This window comes from Lytechinus variegatus, chromosome 7 (assembly GCF_018143015.1).
Source record: "Lytechinus variegatus isolate NC3 chromosome 7, Lvar_3.0, whole genome shotgun sequence".
In the NCBI taxonomy this organism is placed as follows: domain Eukaryota; kingdom Metazoa; phylum Echinodermata; class Echinoidea; order Temnopleuroida; family Toxopneustidae; genus Lytechinus; species Lytechinus variegatus.
This window is the reverse complement of record NC_054746.1, coordinates 9,681,515-9,698,498: the sequence shown is the minus strand read 5'-3', so window position 1 is coordinate 9,698,498 and position 16,984 is coordinate 9,681,515. Positions and strand designations below refer to the sequence as shown.

Genomic DNA, 16,984 nt, shown 5'->3' with positions numbered 1-16,984 from the left:
CATTCGAGTGATGATGGATGTGTATTATTGACTACCCAGTGCGGTTTAGCATAGATTTAAGGCTCCGTGTCTCTCTCTCTCGCTCATGAGGACATAGCGATTAAATGAAATTGTCAGATTGACATATCATTGGTGCGTATTATGCAATGAGCTCTGTCGAGCTGATTAATAAATTGCCTTAATCACTGCTTGGGTGATTATTGATTAGGCTACGATATTGGAGTATAATGAGTGGATGTAGGTCTAATTTGTTTGATTTCAGCAATTATTCTGTTTTCAGTAACAAAAAAACAGCAGCAATTAAACACACACACACAAAACATACCTGAATGCGTTTCTTTCTGATTGATTAAAAATGAAGTTGCGAGTGAATTTTAGAGTTCCATTTGATTGCAACTTTCTGCAACGGGCCCCAGAACAAAAAAAAGCTGTCTGTTATTATTGGCCTATGATGGAAAAAATCTTCACACATTAATCATTACATCTGTGCTGCCAAGTTGTGCTGATTTTCAGTAATTACTTCTGAAAACTAAGAAGAATACTGATAGTTTCATGCAAAATACTGATTCCTAAAGTTGCAGTTTTATCTGTTGTTATATGGTATTTCTTTGAAAATAATAATTTCCTCACCAAAATACTAATTTTCCCCCTTTGAAATACTGAAATGTTTATACTCAGGTTGGCAGCTCTGATTATAATACTATTATTTGTTGTGATTTTTTTCATTATGAATTTATATCCCTTTATAATTTTTTTACCAGATGAGCATGGCTCGTTAGTGGAGGAGACAGCGTTTCCAAGGGTTCTCTTTCTGATGCACAAATGGTTCATGACGTCAGAGGAGCTGGGGAAGCAGTTCAAGCTTTTATATCCTTTTTTTAAATTATCAACTTAACCCATTGCATACAGGAACCACACAGTCCCTGTGCAAAAGCCTATGGTCTGTATAAGACATGCAACTAAGTGCTGACATTGTGGGAAGCCAAACTTGTCAAAAAAAATGTTTACATTATATGCTAATTCTCATGTCTACTATGCTCGTTCCTAATTCTTTAATGGTGAAGAAAACTTTTTATCCTTCCCAGACAGTTAAGAATGTTTTGAGAGTCAAATGAGCTGATACATTAAACTTATACTTTTAGAAATTTATGTAACAACTGGCTTTCCATAGTTAAACCACAACTTCAGAACAGTTAGTCAGATGTTACTTGCTAGCTATCAGCAAGCCAAAGCAATTAGTAAGCAATTACAAGCTAGCAGACAACAGTGCATGCTCATTAAAGGATGGCTTGCAAATATCTCTGCATGTCTTTTACAAGCTTATTGAGCTATCCACTAGTGACTCCCAAGACACAAGCTAGTTACTAGCTGTCAGCAAGCTTCACACTTTTGTGAAGGGATGAGTGCAGAAGAGCAATCATCAACATTGGTTGTCTGACATTTTGTCAGATCTGACAACTTTGCTTGATTTTGATTGGTTGAGATGCATATTGCGTTAGCCTGTTACGATAACTGTCGGATAAAACAGACTACAGTATTTCAGATCAAACATCTGACAAGTCCTTTCATACAACACTCCCAAGTGCACTGTTTGACAAAACAACTGAGGGGGCCGTTTTATAAAGCTGTTCGTAAGTTAAGAGTGACTTTAAGAACGACTGGTGATCCTTTATTTTGATAAATGGTATATTCATTGATGATGATTACGCACGTAAGAAAGGTTCACCAGTTGTTCTTAAAGTCGTTCTTAACTTACAAACAGCTTTATGAAACACCCACCTGCACAGTTTTGTATTAACAGATCTAACAAAATTTCTCAAGATTCTACTTTTATTGATTTATTCATAGAAGGTGGATTGCACTGTGGTAAACTTTAGGGAAATAAATTGTAACCAGATTGCAATCATACCAAGTTATTTTTAAATACTGGGTGAATACTTCTCAAAAGATCGTGAGGGATGATGTTGTCTTTGATGATCTTCCATTCCCGTTCCGAGGACCCTCCTTTCTACAATAAGCCCGCTCCAAGACCCCCGTTTTTTGTCTCGTCCGCGGCACACACCTACCACTTTTTTGGTTGAGTGCCCTTCCAGGCTTCCAGTGACCTTTGGCCTTCCACAAGGTGTGTGGTTTGGCCCTTTTTATTTCCTTTAACACTGCTCATCTCTTTTCCCAATAAAAAAGAGACATATATAGAAGTAAAAGACATTAAAATAGATCATGTCTTAGAGTAATTGTTTGAAATTCATATAACATTTCAAATAAAAATTGTATCCCTTTACTTTACATGAAATTGCTTTAGAAGGACATTGAGTACAATATTCTTTGAATCAAAGACGTTTATGAATTGTGGATGCTCCTTGGAATTCTCAGACTGTAATTTTGATATTGAATAGGTAAAAAAATGGAGCACAGATCATTTATTAAGGTGGAGTCATAGCCTACTTAATATAGCAAACTGGAAATGAATAGAAATGTTTCCCTCGTTTTCACCTTTTGTTGGGTTTATTTTCTGTGTTTTGAAAATCGTCAATCATTTCATTCTTTCATGTATCTCTAGGTTACCATGACGATATTCTTGAATTTGTTCCAGGAACAAATTGGTTTCATTTTTTGCTCTTTAGCTGGAAATGTCATCTTTTATTACCAGCTATATCAAGAAGACGTGTCTTGATTTAAAGTTTTTGATATGTGATATCTAAGTCAGTTTTTATCATGAAAATATTTATTCATTGAAAGTTTTTCAAAGTACATGTGACATTTAATGCAGGTTTTATTTTCCTTTCTACCTCTTCACTGAAATGTACTTATATAGAATATTTATAGAAAACCTAATACATTCTTCATTCACTTTGCTATGATTCTGCAAAAAAAACCCAGACATGACCTTTGCATCAATATTTACGATACCAGCACCCTCATCAGTGCGATGAATTTCAAATTCTAACATTTTAAAATCAAAATAAAGATTTCCATGGAAGTCACACTATCACGGCACAGTTATCATGAAAAGAAACCTTCATGCAGTGAGGCATTGATCTCGTGTAAGCAAACGTGAGGTATTGCTATTCATTAAATGCAATTCAAGTGGGATTTAGTTACTTCATTTAAAGCTGATTGTATAATCAGTCCACATGTGCCTTGTCCTGTTTCTTATATTACTTCATAGAAAAGGTTTTTTCCCTTGGTTAAAAAAATCTAATAAAACAGCCTTGTATTTTGATATGCTATTTAAGATCAGGTTGCTAATTTCTCCACTTTTTTGTTCCACTCGAACACATGTGCATCTTCAATTGGTTGTATTGTATGTCTTAAACAGAAAAGCCCTTCAAATGTGTTTATTCAGGCAATCAGCATTTTTGATGGAAAAAAATAACATTTTGCTTTGGTTCTTGGTACACCTGGGGCCTGTTACAGTATAGATACAAAAAAAAAATCTGGCCAATTTTTAGCTAGATTTTTCAACTGTGTAATTGTCAATGGCATAATTTTGTTTACCAGAATTTTTTTAATGGCAGTGGCAGATCTGGCGAGGGGGGGGGGGGCATATCCAGCCCTTGCCCCCCCCCTCCCCCTTTGAGAGCCATAATCAAAAGTTTTAATATTAATATGCTGTTTTTGTCTATCCTGTTTTAAGGTAAATGTATGATGTTTATGATTGTAAATTTTATTGAGAAGATATTGAACACTCCTGAGTTAGTTTTAGCCCAATGGCAGATGAACTTATGTGATACAACACATGGCTTACCAAATTGTGTTCACATGGTAAAGGATCCACAACTATTCTTCTAAATCCTTCTTTTCAAACTTAATTGTAAGTGTAATTCATTTTCAGAAGATTCAAAGTCTGTGAGAGCTTGAAAATTATTTTTGGCAAACATGTTCGTCCATACACACATACATGTACATGGTGTTTTTCCTCAATGGAGTATTTTGTTGTACCGGTAATGATATCTGTAATGTTGAGCATGCAGATTGATAAGACATATTGCATGGTGGTCGTTTTGTTTTTGAGATGTGACCATGTTTGGGGATTACTGATACGTATATACTGCCCTGTTTTCTTTGAGTACATTTTGGCAAAGGTAAACCAACACTCCTTGATAATAATAGACATCAGAAATCCTTCTGGACGGGGGGCTGAAAACAACTTGCCCGTCATTCGTTTGAGATTTCAAGTGGTTTCAGGCTGAAAATTTGTTGATGATCTCAGAATAGAAACCCGACTCGGAGAAATAAAAAGAAACGTCCATAAATAGTTACGGCCGACGACGTCTCTCGGGTTCTGGCTCAGGTGTATAGGGTACGTCAAAACAAACTTACATGCTTGCAAAAATTGTTCTTAGAAACGTTGTTTAACTATACAAAGGTCTTATTTTAAAAATCCTAAACTCTGATACAATTTTTATTTTATATTTTTCATATGGATTTAAAAATCACTCAGGAGCAGAAAAAAAAATAAATTCATGCAGATGCTTTCAAGATATCTGGAACTGAAAATGATTATTTCAATATTCTTAATGGTTGACACGTAGTATATCATATTTCATTTTATTTATTCCACATTAAAATGTATTGAGTAAGTTATGTTGGTGTTTTCAGTCATTTGTACATTTCCATTTTCTAAGCACTCAGTAATGATTTTCAGGCGCCAAATTTGCAAGTCTTCATTTTTACAACATATTACAAACACTATAGGTAATGAGTGGGACCTTAGAGCTCAGTTTATGTAAACTGATATAGTTAATCATGAATATTAAAAAAGACTTTGATGTGATTTGAAAGCTTTATTACAAATCATGTTTTTCTGTTTTTTTTTTAAATCTGTGGAGAATGATCAAGTGTCAGTTTAGAGTTAAAAGTAGGTATTGATTCTTTGTTTGAATGGACACGGAATGGAGTGACAGAATCTGAATTCTTGCAATCTACAGATGCAGGTCAACTTAAACACCTCTGTACCTTACTCTCTATAATTCATGAATAATTCAATGTTAAGTTGCAACTATGAATGATAATTTAACCAGATTAGCAACCCTTGATAACAATAGCATAACAAGTGAGAGAAATGCTAATCTAATGGGGTGTTGCAAGAAACTTGCGATCAATTTCAAGTCTATATTTGGTCCCTAAATCAATCATGTGTCTTGCAGTTAATTGCAAATTTGTGATTGATTGCTAATCTGGGGAGCGTTTCATGAAAGGACTTGTCGGACGTTTTATCCGACAAGTTCTGTTTCATCCGACAGTAACCATAGTAACAGTACCTCTCAGCCAATCAGATTCAAGGAAAGTTGTCAGATCTGACAACTTGTTGGACAAAATTGTTGATGAAACGCTCCCCTGCTTCTTGAAGTGAGAAGTTTAATCTGATTTGCTATTAACTAATGTTGATCTATCAGTTGTAACTGCAACAGAATATTTGAAATTGATCACAAGTATTTTCTTGCAACACCCCATAAGTGACCATTCCAAAGTTGCTGGAAATCGCCATTTTTCAAAAGACGTTGACACTCTAGTTCCCGAATCAACCTGGATGCGGATGTTTGTATAGAAGAAGGTCATTGTTTTCAGAATGTTTCCATGGGAGAAATCCTTGTCATGAATACTGAGTGATGCGTTTTAGTTGGAACATCTCCAAGATCATGAGTATAATCAATGTAATATTTTTTTCTCTCATGTGACCTTCATGATTTAATAGGGGGAATCCTGCAATAACTTATCAGAGAAATACACTTTCCTAATCCAACTGGGATCTTCCTGGAATAGAATACACATTTATTTCTTATCTCTATAGATTTTAGATATTCAAAAAGAGGCATCCTTTTTATTGAGGTTATAATTTGAGTATTGGAGCTGGCAACTAGGAATGGACAACCGCTAAAATCCACGGCAAGCCGACGGGTATAGTGAAAATTATATTGGACGTGGTGTATTTGAGGACTAGGCATGAAAGGTGTATTCAGACTATTCCCAGAATACTTGTTTAATTATTGGAACTTGTTTCAGGCTAGAAACAAAGCCGATAATTATTTTTTTGCATTCACACAGACCTGAAGCACTCCCTTTCGGATAAAAAAAGAAGTTCTTCAAGTTATGAGCATTCGCAGTAGGGTCTGATGAGCAGGGCAAGGTGCATGGTTAAAAAATCGCTATTGCTAGTAATAATAATAATAATAATTTTACATACCGCAAATTTGTAAATTGCCTCTAAGCAGTTAAGAGAAAGGACTATTTAGCTGGTATTTTCTTTTGGAAATATTGCAATTGACTTTCACAATAGAAAAATATATTTTCTGATCAGAGAATATCAGGACAAATTTCCCTTTCAGAGAATACCTGGTATTTTTTTAAAACTACAAAGCGGTGTGAATTCACCTCATACACCAAGTAGGTAGGTATTCCAAATCGGTTCTATGGTTATTTTTAGATCAATGACTAAGCCCTGCTCTCTTGGGGGTGGGGTTAATCGCAGATTCCCTTGGGCTATCTCAATCATGTTGATTTATTGATTTTCTTTTCTTTCAGTCTCTCCCCCTTCTCTTTCTCATCTTTCCTCTTTTTTTAACTCCTTCCCTCCCATCACCCTCTTCTCCTTTCTGCTTTGCCCCCTTTCCCTCACAACCTATTAATTACTCCATTTTTTACTTACACTACAAACAATTATTCCCATTCATAAATCATAAATGTTAAAGGTCAGACTGTTTATCTCGGTTCTCCTATTTTATTCACAATTTAGACTAATCACTTGTTTACCACTCGAGGAAATATGGGACAACGATTAAACTGTGGTGCTCTGGATTTTATACGTTGATCGTTACACATGCAAGAACCTGGCTTCCCAGTGATTGATTGATGAATAGAAGGTTGTAATTTCCAGTGAGGAGAAGTTTTAAATATGAAAAGCAGTACCATAAATGAGGATTTTAAACACCATCTCATGTGAGAACAAAATAAAGATACTATACAACATTTGAAAAACACTCTTGCTTTGGGGAATCCTAGTTTTGACCTTATAGAGCTAAGTCAGGTGATTTTTTTAGTAATATTATGTGATCATTTGAATTGTACATATTTATGTTACTTTTCTGACATTATTTTTAGAAATAATTTTCAAGCCATCATTTGTTTTGTCTTCATTGCATTCATCTTTGTTACTGTACAATTGTTACATATCGTTTGCTTGTATCAATAGACAGATGATCCTTAGTTTGTTCTTTTTAAGTATGATTTTAAAATTTGAATTAATATAAACATTTTGGAAAATTTTAATATAAGATATATTCAAAATTGATATAAAAAATTAACATAATATGTATTCTAAATTATCTGAAGAAAAAAATTGAAGCTAACTCTGTTTGTCACAGCAGTACATTTGAGAGAAAGTCATTTAAATCTAGCATATCATTCTTATTTCATTCTGACATAGATCTAGTAAATTCTACAAAAAAAACCAATGCTGTGAAATGAAATCTATGTTGAAAGCCAAGTTTGGCCAAAATGATAACACAGATGAGCTCAGATGGGCATGTGTATTATCATTTAATGCCATGCTTATTTTTCTTGTAAACCAAGCAATTTACCTATTTTCTTCCAGAATCATTTGGCATGTAATATTCATTCCTACAGTAAGCAAACATGTGGTCCTTCATCTTGTTTGATCTGTTGGAATTAATTTTTTCATCTTGTCATCTAAATTAATTTGTGTAATGCGATGCAATGTTAATTTCTGTTCATTTACTTTCCCCTTAATTCTTAAAGCCTGTGTATAGCTTTGGTAAAGGGTCAATAATGTGATTGATAATCGAATATCATCTAATATGACAGTCTTACTGAAGCATAGAGACCGTTAGATATTTTTCCAACTGCACTTCTCTGAGAAAATTTCAAATATTCAAATCTTGGATATATAGCGCCCTCTCTCGGCGATGCTTGTTTTAAATTTAAAAATGGGCATTCAAGCACTTATCTTATAAATCTAGTGATTAGATATCCAAAAGTTACAGACAAAACACATATCTTGAAAGTTTCAGCCCATTCCATGATTTGGAATAGGATTTAATTGAAAGACAAAAACACACAGATATTTTAATTTGATCGGGTGACCCGATCAAGTTAAATTTCCATGTAAAATCGCAAAATTTATCCTGTAAAACACATTTTCATTTCATATCCTCCACATCATAACTGTTACTAGGCATATCCATTGATATTAGCTAGCAATGAATTGAAATAGTGACAGGTGCATTTTGGTGGATTTACCAAAACTATACACAAGCTTTAAAGGGGAAGCTCACCCTGAAGAAAACTTTGTTGTAAAAATAGCAGAAAAAATAGTGAAAAATATTGGTGAAGGTTTGAGGAAAATCCGTTAAAGAGTAAGAAAGTTTTTAGTTCAAAGTTTTAGATTTGTGATGTCATAAACGAGCAGCTGCCCCGTGTGTTGTGTACAAATAAAATGCATGAATTTCAAATTTTGTATGGTTCCTGATGACTTAATTTTGTTTTCTATTCATGATCGGGTGTGAAATGATGTGTCTATTGATATACAAAAGGTACAGTGAAAACCATTTTCAATTTTCTGAGAAAATGACATTTCATTGATTTTTTTACCATTCGCTATGTAGAATGCTGCTTCTATATGACATCACAAATCAAATAATTGAAATTCTGATAACTTTTTAATTATTAGATGAATTTTTCTCAAACCTTTGGCAATATTTTTTCATTATTTTTCTGCTATTTTTACAATAAACTTTTTGTCAGGGTGAACTTCCCCTTTAAGTCTATAGGGACATCAACAACATTTATATACACAGTGATGCTATACACAACGAATGAATGAATCCATAGACAGATAACGAGAGCAAAAGGGCAGGAGAGATGGATGGTTGACTGACCCAATTTCAATAAAAATTTATAAGATTGAAAATAGAATCCCTAATATAGAGCCTTGAATAATGCATTTGGACGATGATTATTTAGAGAACATATTTGTAAGAGGTCAGATTAGGGTTTGTGCTACTTCAATTACTCTCTCCTCTCTCCCTCTCTCTTCCATGATCCCTCTCTTTCTCTTTTTATCTCTCCTGCCCTGACTCTATCTGTATCCCTCTTCCTAGCACTTTCTTTCTTTCTCTCCCTTCACTATTTTTTCTTTTTCCTTTTATCCAGTCATTCTCTTTCTTCTTGTTATCCCCTCCTGTCATCTTGTTTTAATTGTTTTATTCTCCCTTCTTTCTATGAATCATTTTTAAAATAACATGTCTTGATAATAATGAAGATAATAATGAATAGTAATAACATACATGAATGATATCTTTCATAATTTGACATTTCTCCTTACATCCAGAGCCAAATAATGAAGGAGCTTGTGACCCGACATGATTCATGTTATCTGTGTCTTTATTGTCTGTCTCCATGTTTCCCTCTCTTTCATTCATGCTTTCTTTGCCACTACATCTCTCTCTCTCTCTATCTCTTTCTCTCACTTGCTCTCCTTGGCTTGTCGGCGAATCTGATGATGATGATGGGCTTGTGCATCGACTGTGGAGGCGTATTTATTCAATTCCTTTTAATCTCCCCATCCCTTCTCCCAGGCCTGCAAGGCTGAGTGCCCTCCCCATTTTCTGGCGCGGTGATGCGCGATGATCCGCCAGCTTAGCAGCGCAAACTTTCTCCCGATTTGGGACCGCGACCTTCTCAACCCTCAATGATGATATTTAATCATTTCTTTTTACTTTAAAGCTACATGAGAATTTTTCAGCAAAAATGAAGAGATTTTGCTCTCAGAAGATCATCATGCCTAGATTGTGTTATATTCATTTTGTCTGTATAAATAAAAATTTTCACTATATAAATTATTCTCTTTTCAGAGCATGCTCCACTAGTGATATTTAAAGGATGACCATGTTCACATTCTTCTTTTCTGTTTTGAAAAGGCAATATTTTTTCTGATATTTTCATGATCAATTGGCATGGCAATAAATATGAACATAATTAACAGATAAAGATGTAACTAAAATTAGTTCAGTTAAGAATGCCACCACTTTTAGTATATTCAGAAAGGAGAAGAAAATATAAAAAACCCCAGTTAACCAGATAATCTTATACTTTTGATCTGTGAGGCATATTGGTAATACTTTGTAAATTTAAGATGACAAATTCAAATGATATGAAATATGATTTGTGACTGACCTTTGAAATCTCACATTGTATGATATACCACTCAAATATCCAGTTATAAATACTTCATTATGCCAGCACAGGTATTGTGGTTGAGCCATCTTGGGTAAAGTCAAGGTCTTGTTCTACCTCCACTACTATTCATACACATGTATTTATAGATCTATTGATCCTCAGAGATTGCAAGAAAGCTATTCATATATATTTAAGATTCACATCTTGAGTAAGACTGCTGTTAAGGGAATATTAGAGCTATTGAAGTCAAAGGTATTGACTGGCTATAAGTTTGATCACTTTTACTATGAAGATATGACTTTTGATGGCAATTTTTTAAAATTTCCCTTATTCATTATTTCTATGTTTGAATTATATGCAAAATCATTTAGAATAAAATTTAATATATTTTATCCCTTTTCATTCAAAATGAAAACTATGACTTGCTAAAAAGTCCACAGTATATATACTTCATGATCAGGAGAATATGTATTGAATATGTATTGAATGAATACATTTTCCCAAATTCTTCACAGGGAATGATTAACATGGCTAGTTTTTCAAAATCTATGGAGATTGGGTTTAACTTTACTCTATTTTCAACCACTTTTTTCAATATTTTCCTTTTTTGTGGCTGTGATCTTTTAGTTTGTTGCCTCCTTCCTTTACTACAAAAGAAATATTTCTTTCCATTTTATTTTGGGTTCATTGAAATCCAGTAGAAAGGAATTTACCAAATGTTCTAGAAGTTCATGGGCAAGACAGAGGGAGAAGAGTTGCATGTTTGTGTGTGTGTGTGAGAAAGAGAGAGAGAGAGAGATACAGACAGACAGATAGATAGACAGGTGGATAGATAGACAGACAGATAGATAGATAAATAGAAATAAAGAAAGACGGACAGACAGACAGACAGACAGGTAGGTAGGTAGGTAGGTAGGTAGGTAGATAGATAGATATTAGATAGATAGATATACAGATTGATAGATAGATCGATAGATAGATAGATTGTGAGTGAGAGAGAGATAGACAGAGAGGAGTTAACACCTTCTAGAATTCTGTGAACAAGATGAGGAGTACAATAATTGGATAGATGTGCCAGATTTACTCCAATTTGTTTAGCATCTCATCACACCAAGCTAAATTCAGTCTTGATCCTGAAGTTGATCATGGAGGCTATTAAGCCGACTTGCATCTTTACTTTTTCATCATTTCCTTCTGGGTCAACCGTATCTACGGGGAGGGATGGAAACGAGGGGCCGCCTCCTATTCCGAAGAACACGCGAAGCGAGTCGTTGAACTTCTTTCTCTCCGATGCAATTAAAGCAAGCGGCCTTTAATCAGATAAGCGGCCATCTTGATTGGATTTGCTTGGTTTTAGAATGCAGGTCTCTTTCTTTCTTTCCCTTTTGTTCTTTGTGAGTTGGATTGGTGGATGAGGGAGCAGCTGAGAGCTGGATTGGATGAGTTCATTGAGAACTGGACAAGATCAGAAGGTCAAAATAAATGGGGATAAGGCTAATTTGAGGAGGCAGAGTTGAGATGGGGATGGGGGGGGAGGCTGTGGGGTAGAAGAGCTGAGTTCAATGGTATTAGGAATAAGATTGGGGAATGATGTGTTAGGATGTGCTAGTTTCCAGCCTCATGGCCTCCTACAACTTAGTCTATGAACAATCAAATTGTGTTATTGCCTCTCAATATACCCCTTTTTTAAGAGTGGGGGAAGCCTTTACTCAGATTTGATTCAGGTAGGTGTTTGTTAAACAAATTCTCCTGGGTAGGGGAAAATGTGGTCATTATGAGCCATTCTTATTAACAAAAATTAACTTGATGTACTTTTGCCATGAAAAGGGCAAAGATATTTACAGTAAACTTGAAGCATTCAAAATCTTGTGCATGTTTGGGGATTTTTTTTTTCCCCAACTCTGTTCCATGACGTTTGCTCCGTTGCCCATTGCTCCGCCATAAATTTCACACACTATTCAATTCCCTGACTTCAATTGATTGACTGACAACCCTCAATTAATACCCTTCCCCAAATCTAAAAATAAGATAAAATCCTTTTGCAACCCCAACACTGCATCTTAGAGGAAAGAAAGCCCAGAGCAATTGTCGAAGAAGTAAATATCGTGTCACCCCAAAACCATACACCCTGCCTTGCAATCTTTTATTTTAGTTACTTATTTAATTATCAGTTTGTCTGATCAAATATCTGAAACATTACTAGACCAAATAAGTATTCAGAAAAAAATATTGAGCTTAAGTTACAGGGATTAAGTGGCTATAAAAATGAATAATAAGGTTTGATTGACAGATACTATATAAAATGGGATTTGACCATGTGGTAATTTCTCCAGAATGATTGTTTGAAAGAAAGTAGGTTAGACCATTCTTAATTCTGTGTCAAATACAAAAATGATGGCATTTATTGTCACTTTGTACCCCCTCCCAAAGACAAACGTTGGAAAAGGTCATAAAAACCACAGTATATTACAGGAGAATGACTAAGGAGTTTTGATAAATGCTTATTGCAATTTTAAGGGGTAATTGTGAGCATCTTGTTGCAAACTGCCAATAATGTAAGCTAGGCGTCAATTCATTGCCTTTTCAAGTGCCGCCTACACAGCGCCATGTACCATTTCATCATGATGTGACAGAGAATTGAGAATATTGCGGTTTGTAATATTTCTAGTTTGACTCTTGTTATTGCGGAGGAGGGATGGATATTGAAGAAAAATCTTTTCCCTGTAAAGACGATGAGAAAACTAGATCAGCGGACGACTCCCAATGGAGATGTTCTTTGTGAAGAGAAACATCGAGTTCTCTTGGTTGAGGGGAGCTGCAATCGTGTTGGCGGGAGAGAAAGTCGAGTTTTATCTTGTAGGATTGTTTAAACAGAGTCAGACATGACACAATGTTTTCAGTGGGAGAATGTGAATTTCAAAGAAACTAGAGGGAGTGCCAAGAAAAAGAAAGAGGGAGAGTGCGGAGTGGTATGAAATGTTGAAGGATTAGGTTAAGGGGTGAAGGAAGGAGATAGCAGTGAGGGGCAGAGGAAAAAAGATGGGATAGAGAAAGAGAGAGAGGTAGAAAAAGCAATAGACCAGGAAAGGGGGCCGGTATGGGTAAGTGGTATGGGTTGTATTGGTTGTTTGAGAGAATTAGGTATTTCGGAGGGGTAAGGAATTGGTTGAATTAAAAAGATCATATGCGGGGGGGGGCTGACCATGCAAAAAATCACAATTGTATGGTCACTTTTGCATTTTTGTACACGGTTTTGGAAAAAATAGCCCCCCCCCCTCCTGGTTCCACAGCCCCTGATATGGGGGGAAAGTTGGAAAAAGAGTGAGATAAAGATATAGAGATATAGAGATAAAAAGAAAGTGTCATTGTAAAAAAGGCAAGTTTATTGAAGATGCAAAAAAAAAAAAACAGAATGAAAAAAAAAGAGGAGATGGGCAAATAGTAAAGAGAATTTAAAAAACAACACAAACATGAACATGGTTCAATTTCCTCATGCACACACAACTTGTGAAAATGTTTGTTTGGACGTGTGCACACGTACGTCGGCTCGCATCACTTTGTCTCCTGTCGTGGCGGCCATCCAGGGGTGTGTTTGACTCCGGTGCACTTCTTTACCGCATCACGCTGAATAGAAATGCAAGTGGGTGTAGTCCCATGAATAATGTGCGGCGGCGGCAGCATTTAAACGTGTGGAGCGTGAGCAACCCTTGAAACCATGCCCGCACACCCTTGCACATAAAAGGGGACTTTGTTTATTCATACATGTTCTCTTGAAAGCCAGTAAAGAGGCCATCATCGTTTCCTTTCCTTTGATGGGGGTTAACCGGTCGAACTATGCAAACAAGACATCATGCCTTTGATGTTTTGATGAGATTTGCCTGACTTTTAAAGGTGCTATGTGATATAAAGGTGCCATGTGATATACATGTAACACCTTGCATTAAATGCTTTAGTAGTGTTCGTAGTTGATCAAATGTCATAAAAAATAGTTGATTATAAAGAAACACTGAGCTTTATATTTTGACTTCATAATATGTAAAAATATTACATTTGCAAAGCTTAAAATTGTAAATACTTGTGTTGGTGATGAATGACTTTATTTTTTGCCTGAATTTTTAAGGTGCTATGTGTTACAACCGCTTGCCACAAATGCCTTTAAGTGTAAGCAATTGATCAAGTGTCATGAAAAGAGTGTTTACTTTATGTGATATTACAACTTGCCTAAAAAGCATTTTGAGTAGTAATTTAAAAAGTATTATAAAATAAGCATTAAGTTTCAAATTTTGTCTTCATGAGATATGAGAATATTATATCTGTAAAAGAATAGATAATTGTATGAATTATGAATTAAATTGTATGTTTGAAACTTATTTGCTTACTGCGTCAAGAAGAGGCTGCTAATGTTGAAACCCACTATATCCACAGATGGATTATATGCAGAATATATATATTCTATTGATAAAAAGATAACTTCATTTCTTCACAGCACAACATAAACATATAATATTGTGCTTCATAAATACATTCTGCAGTTGCCATAGAAACTGAATTTTGGCCCATTTTTCAAGATCAAGAGCTTTACTTGGCAAAACTTTTTATATCCAGGTCAGTCACCAAGTATCAATGGAAGTAGATGAGTTTGTGGATTGAATTCCAAATGAGAGATTTTTTCATAGTTTACCTTTTTTTCTTAATTGAACACATGTATATGAATAATTCATAACAAACTTAAATTATCTACTAGTATTTAAAGGGAGGCTTGAAAAGATTGCATTGACCTACATATGATAAGGACAGTCTCATCCCATTTAGTAACTGCCATTGCACAGTGCTATCTACAGTAGATTGGAACACATTATTTTTCTATCTTTTCTTTAGTTAGCTGATTAGTCTTTGTTGGCTTTGTTTTATGGTTAGAACACACTATCCACTACCACCATTGACCCTTTTTACACATTTTTTTTTAATGATTTCGGGGGCAGTGCCAGGGTGTGTCCCCCTTAAATGAATAAATAGGGATATTACAGAGTTTCACAACCAAACATATTTTTGTTACTCTTCTTTTGTCCTCTCTACCCCCTCTGTTTAATTTATTATCAAAAATGCCATACACATGCACTAAAAATCAGCAATTGAAAGGTTGGAGGAGTATGTGACAACTTTTTTTTTTAATTATTGTATTTACCATGTTAAATGATTTGATCCAAAATTTTAATTGTTGGATTCAGCTTCAAGGGCCCCTCACACCTAACCTAATGGCCTGAAATATGCCTTGCGATGGCTGGCAAAAGGCATTTAAAAAAAATCTTTTTCAATGGTAACTGATAGTAAATCATATCGTGTTTGGGTTCGTTCACCTTCTGAACTAACAGCTGCGATTATTCAAATTCGCGTGGACATTTTGAACATGTTTAAAATTTCTTGATGAAAAATTCGTTGGCCATCTGTTTGAATTCGCATCTCTTATTAGTCTGTGGTAATTGTTCGTTTATCGTTCATGTGTTATTGTTGCGCATAGTCCCTTTTCGCGCTTTTGCCAAAGTGGACCGATCTCGAAAGAACCCTAATGCCTGATCTATTCCCTCGTCTTTGTTTCTAATTGCATGCCATATCAAACCATTGCTCTCTGTTCGTTTGTCTTATTGGGTTATATCAATCCTTCGCTCGCCTTTGGCTGCAATTTATTCCAAGAGGTGAACCGAAAAATCGATATCCTTCGCATGTCATAGTTATCCTTCGCTTACTGTTCGTTGATAAAATTTGACAATAGTTACTGATCGCATGATTTGACAGAAATTTTATTTGAATTTGTTTAATTTGCGTGCATTTCGTGCATTTTTCCCATTCGTCACCCTTCATCCGCCTACCTTCGGTCAGGTGTGAGGGGGCTTAAAGCAAAGTTGAATATAACATTTGGAATAGGTTTTCACTCCTCCAGCCTTTCAATTGCAGACTTAACATTTAAATTGCTAGTGTGTACAGGGACAGGGCATGATTTCCCTTCCCCCTCCTTCGTAAGTACACGCAAATAAAACTATGAGTGCTTTCACCTAAAGTGGCACCTTCTCATACTCCAGCCTCATGATTAACTAACCCCTTTTTAATAATAATAATATAGGGTATTTATATTGCGCACATGTCCACCTTGTTAGGTGCTCAAGGCGCTCCTATATTACCCGGCTAAGTTAGGCATTCATAGCGCACACAGCTTTAAAGGAATTACTTCATACCAGTACCCATTTACCTCACCTGGGTTGAGTGCAGCACATTGTGGATCAGTTTCTTGCTGAAGGAAATTATGCCCTGGCTGGGATTCAAACCCACAACCCTCTGTTTCAAAGTCCGAAGACTAATCCACTGGGCCACAACGCTTCACGCTTAATGCTTAATGAATTAGGAAGAGATACATGTAAGTTGTAAAAAGATGTAGAATCTGTTGCCTTGTTTCACATTGCTCAAGTGTGTGCTATATGACAAGTGTACAGTTTACAAGAGTTAACGCCCTTCTGCCCGACCAACAAGAATGGGAAGTGATGTATGTGTAATTCCTAATGCCCTTCTGCCACTCAGGCTACAAATGAATTCAATAGTTGATTGATGAGCTGATTGATTTACTGACTGTCTGACTGACTCACCCACCGACTTTCTAAATAGTCCATCTGATTGATTAGAAGGTTTGTCGGTCAGCCAGTGCGTTACCCGGTCACTAGGTCAATTGTTATTGATAGTATGGTGGTGCGTAATGAAACGGGGTTAATTAAAACGTTCCTTTTCTTTTTCGGCGTTC

At 35.5% G+C, this 16,984-nt stretch overlaps 1 protein-coding gene across 1 annotated transcript in view; it reads left to right on the top strand.

The window, feature by feature from the left end:
* Positions 1–16,984, top strand: part of LOC121418401 (ras guanyl-releasing protein 3-like) — an 80,760-nt gene that overhangs the window by 25,139 nt on the left and 38,637 nt on the right. The window contains exon 3 of the mRNA XM_041612244.1: positions 762–867. Within this exon, the coding sequence (XP_041468178.1) occupies positions 762–867 (106 nt within the window). The remainder of the gene's footprint in view (positions 1–761; positions 868–16,984) is intronic.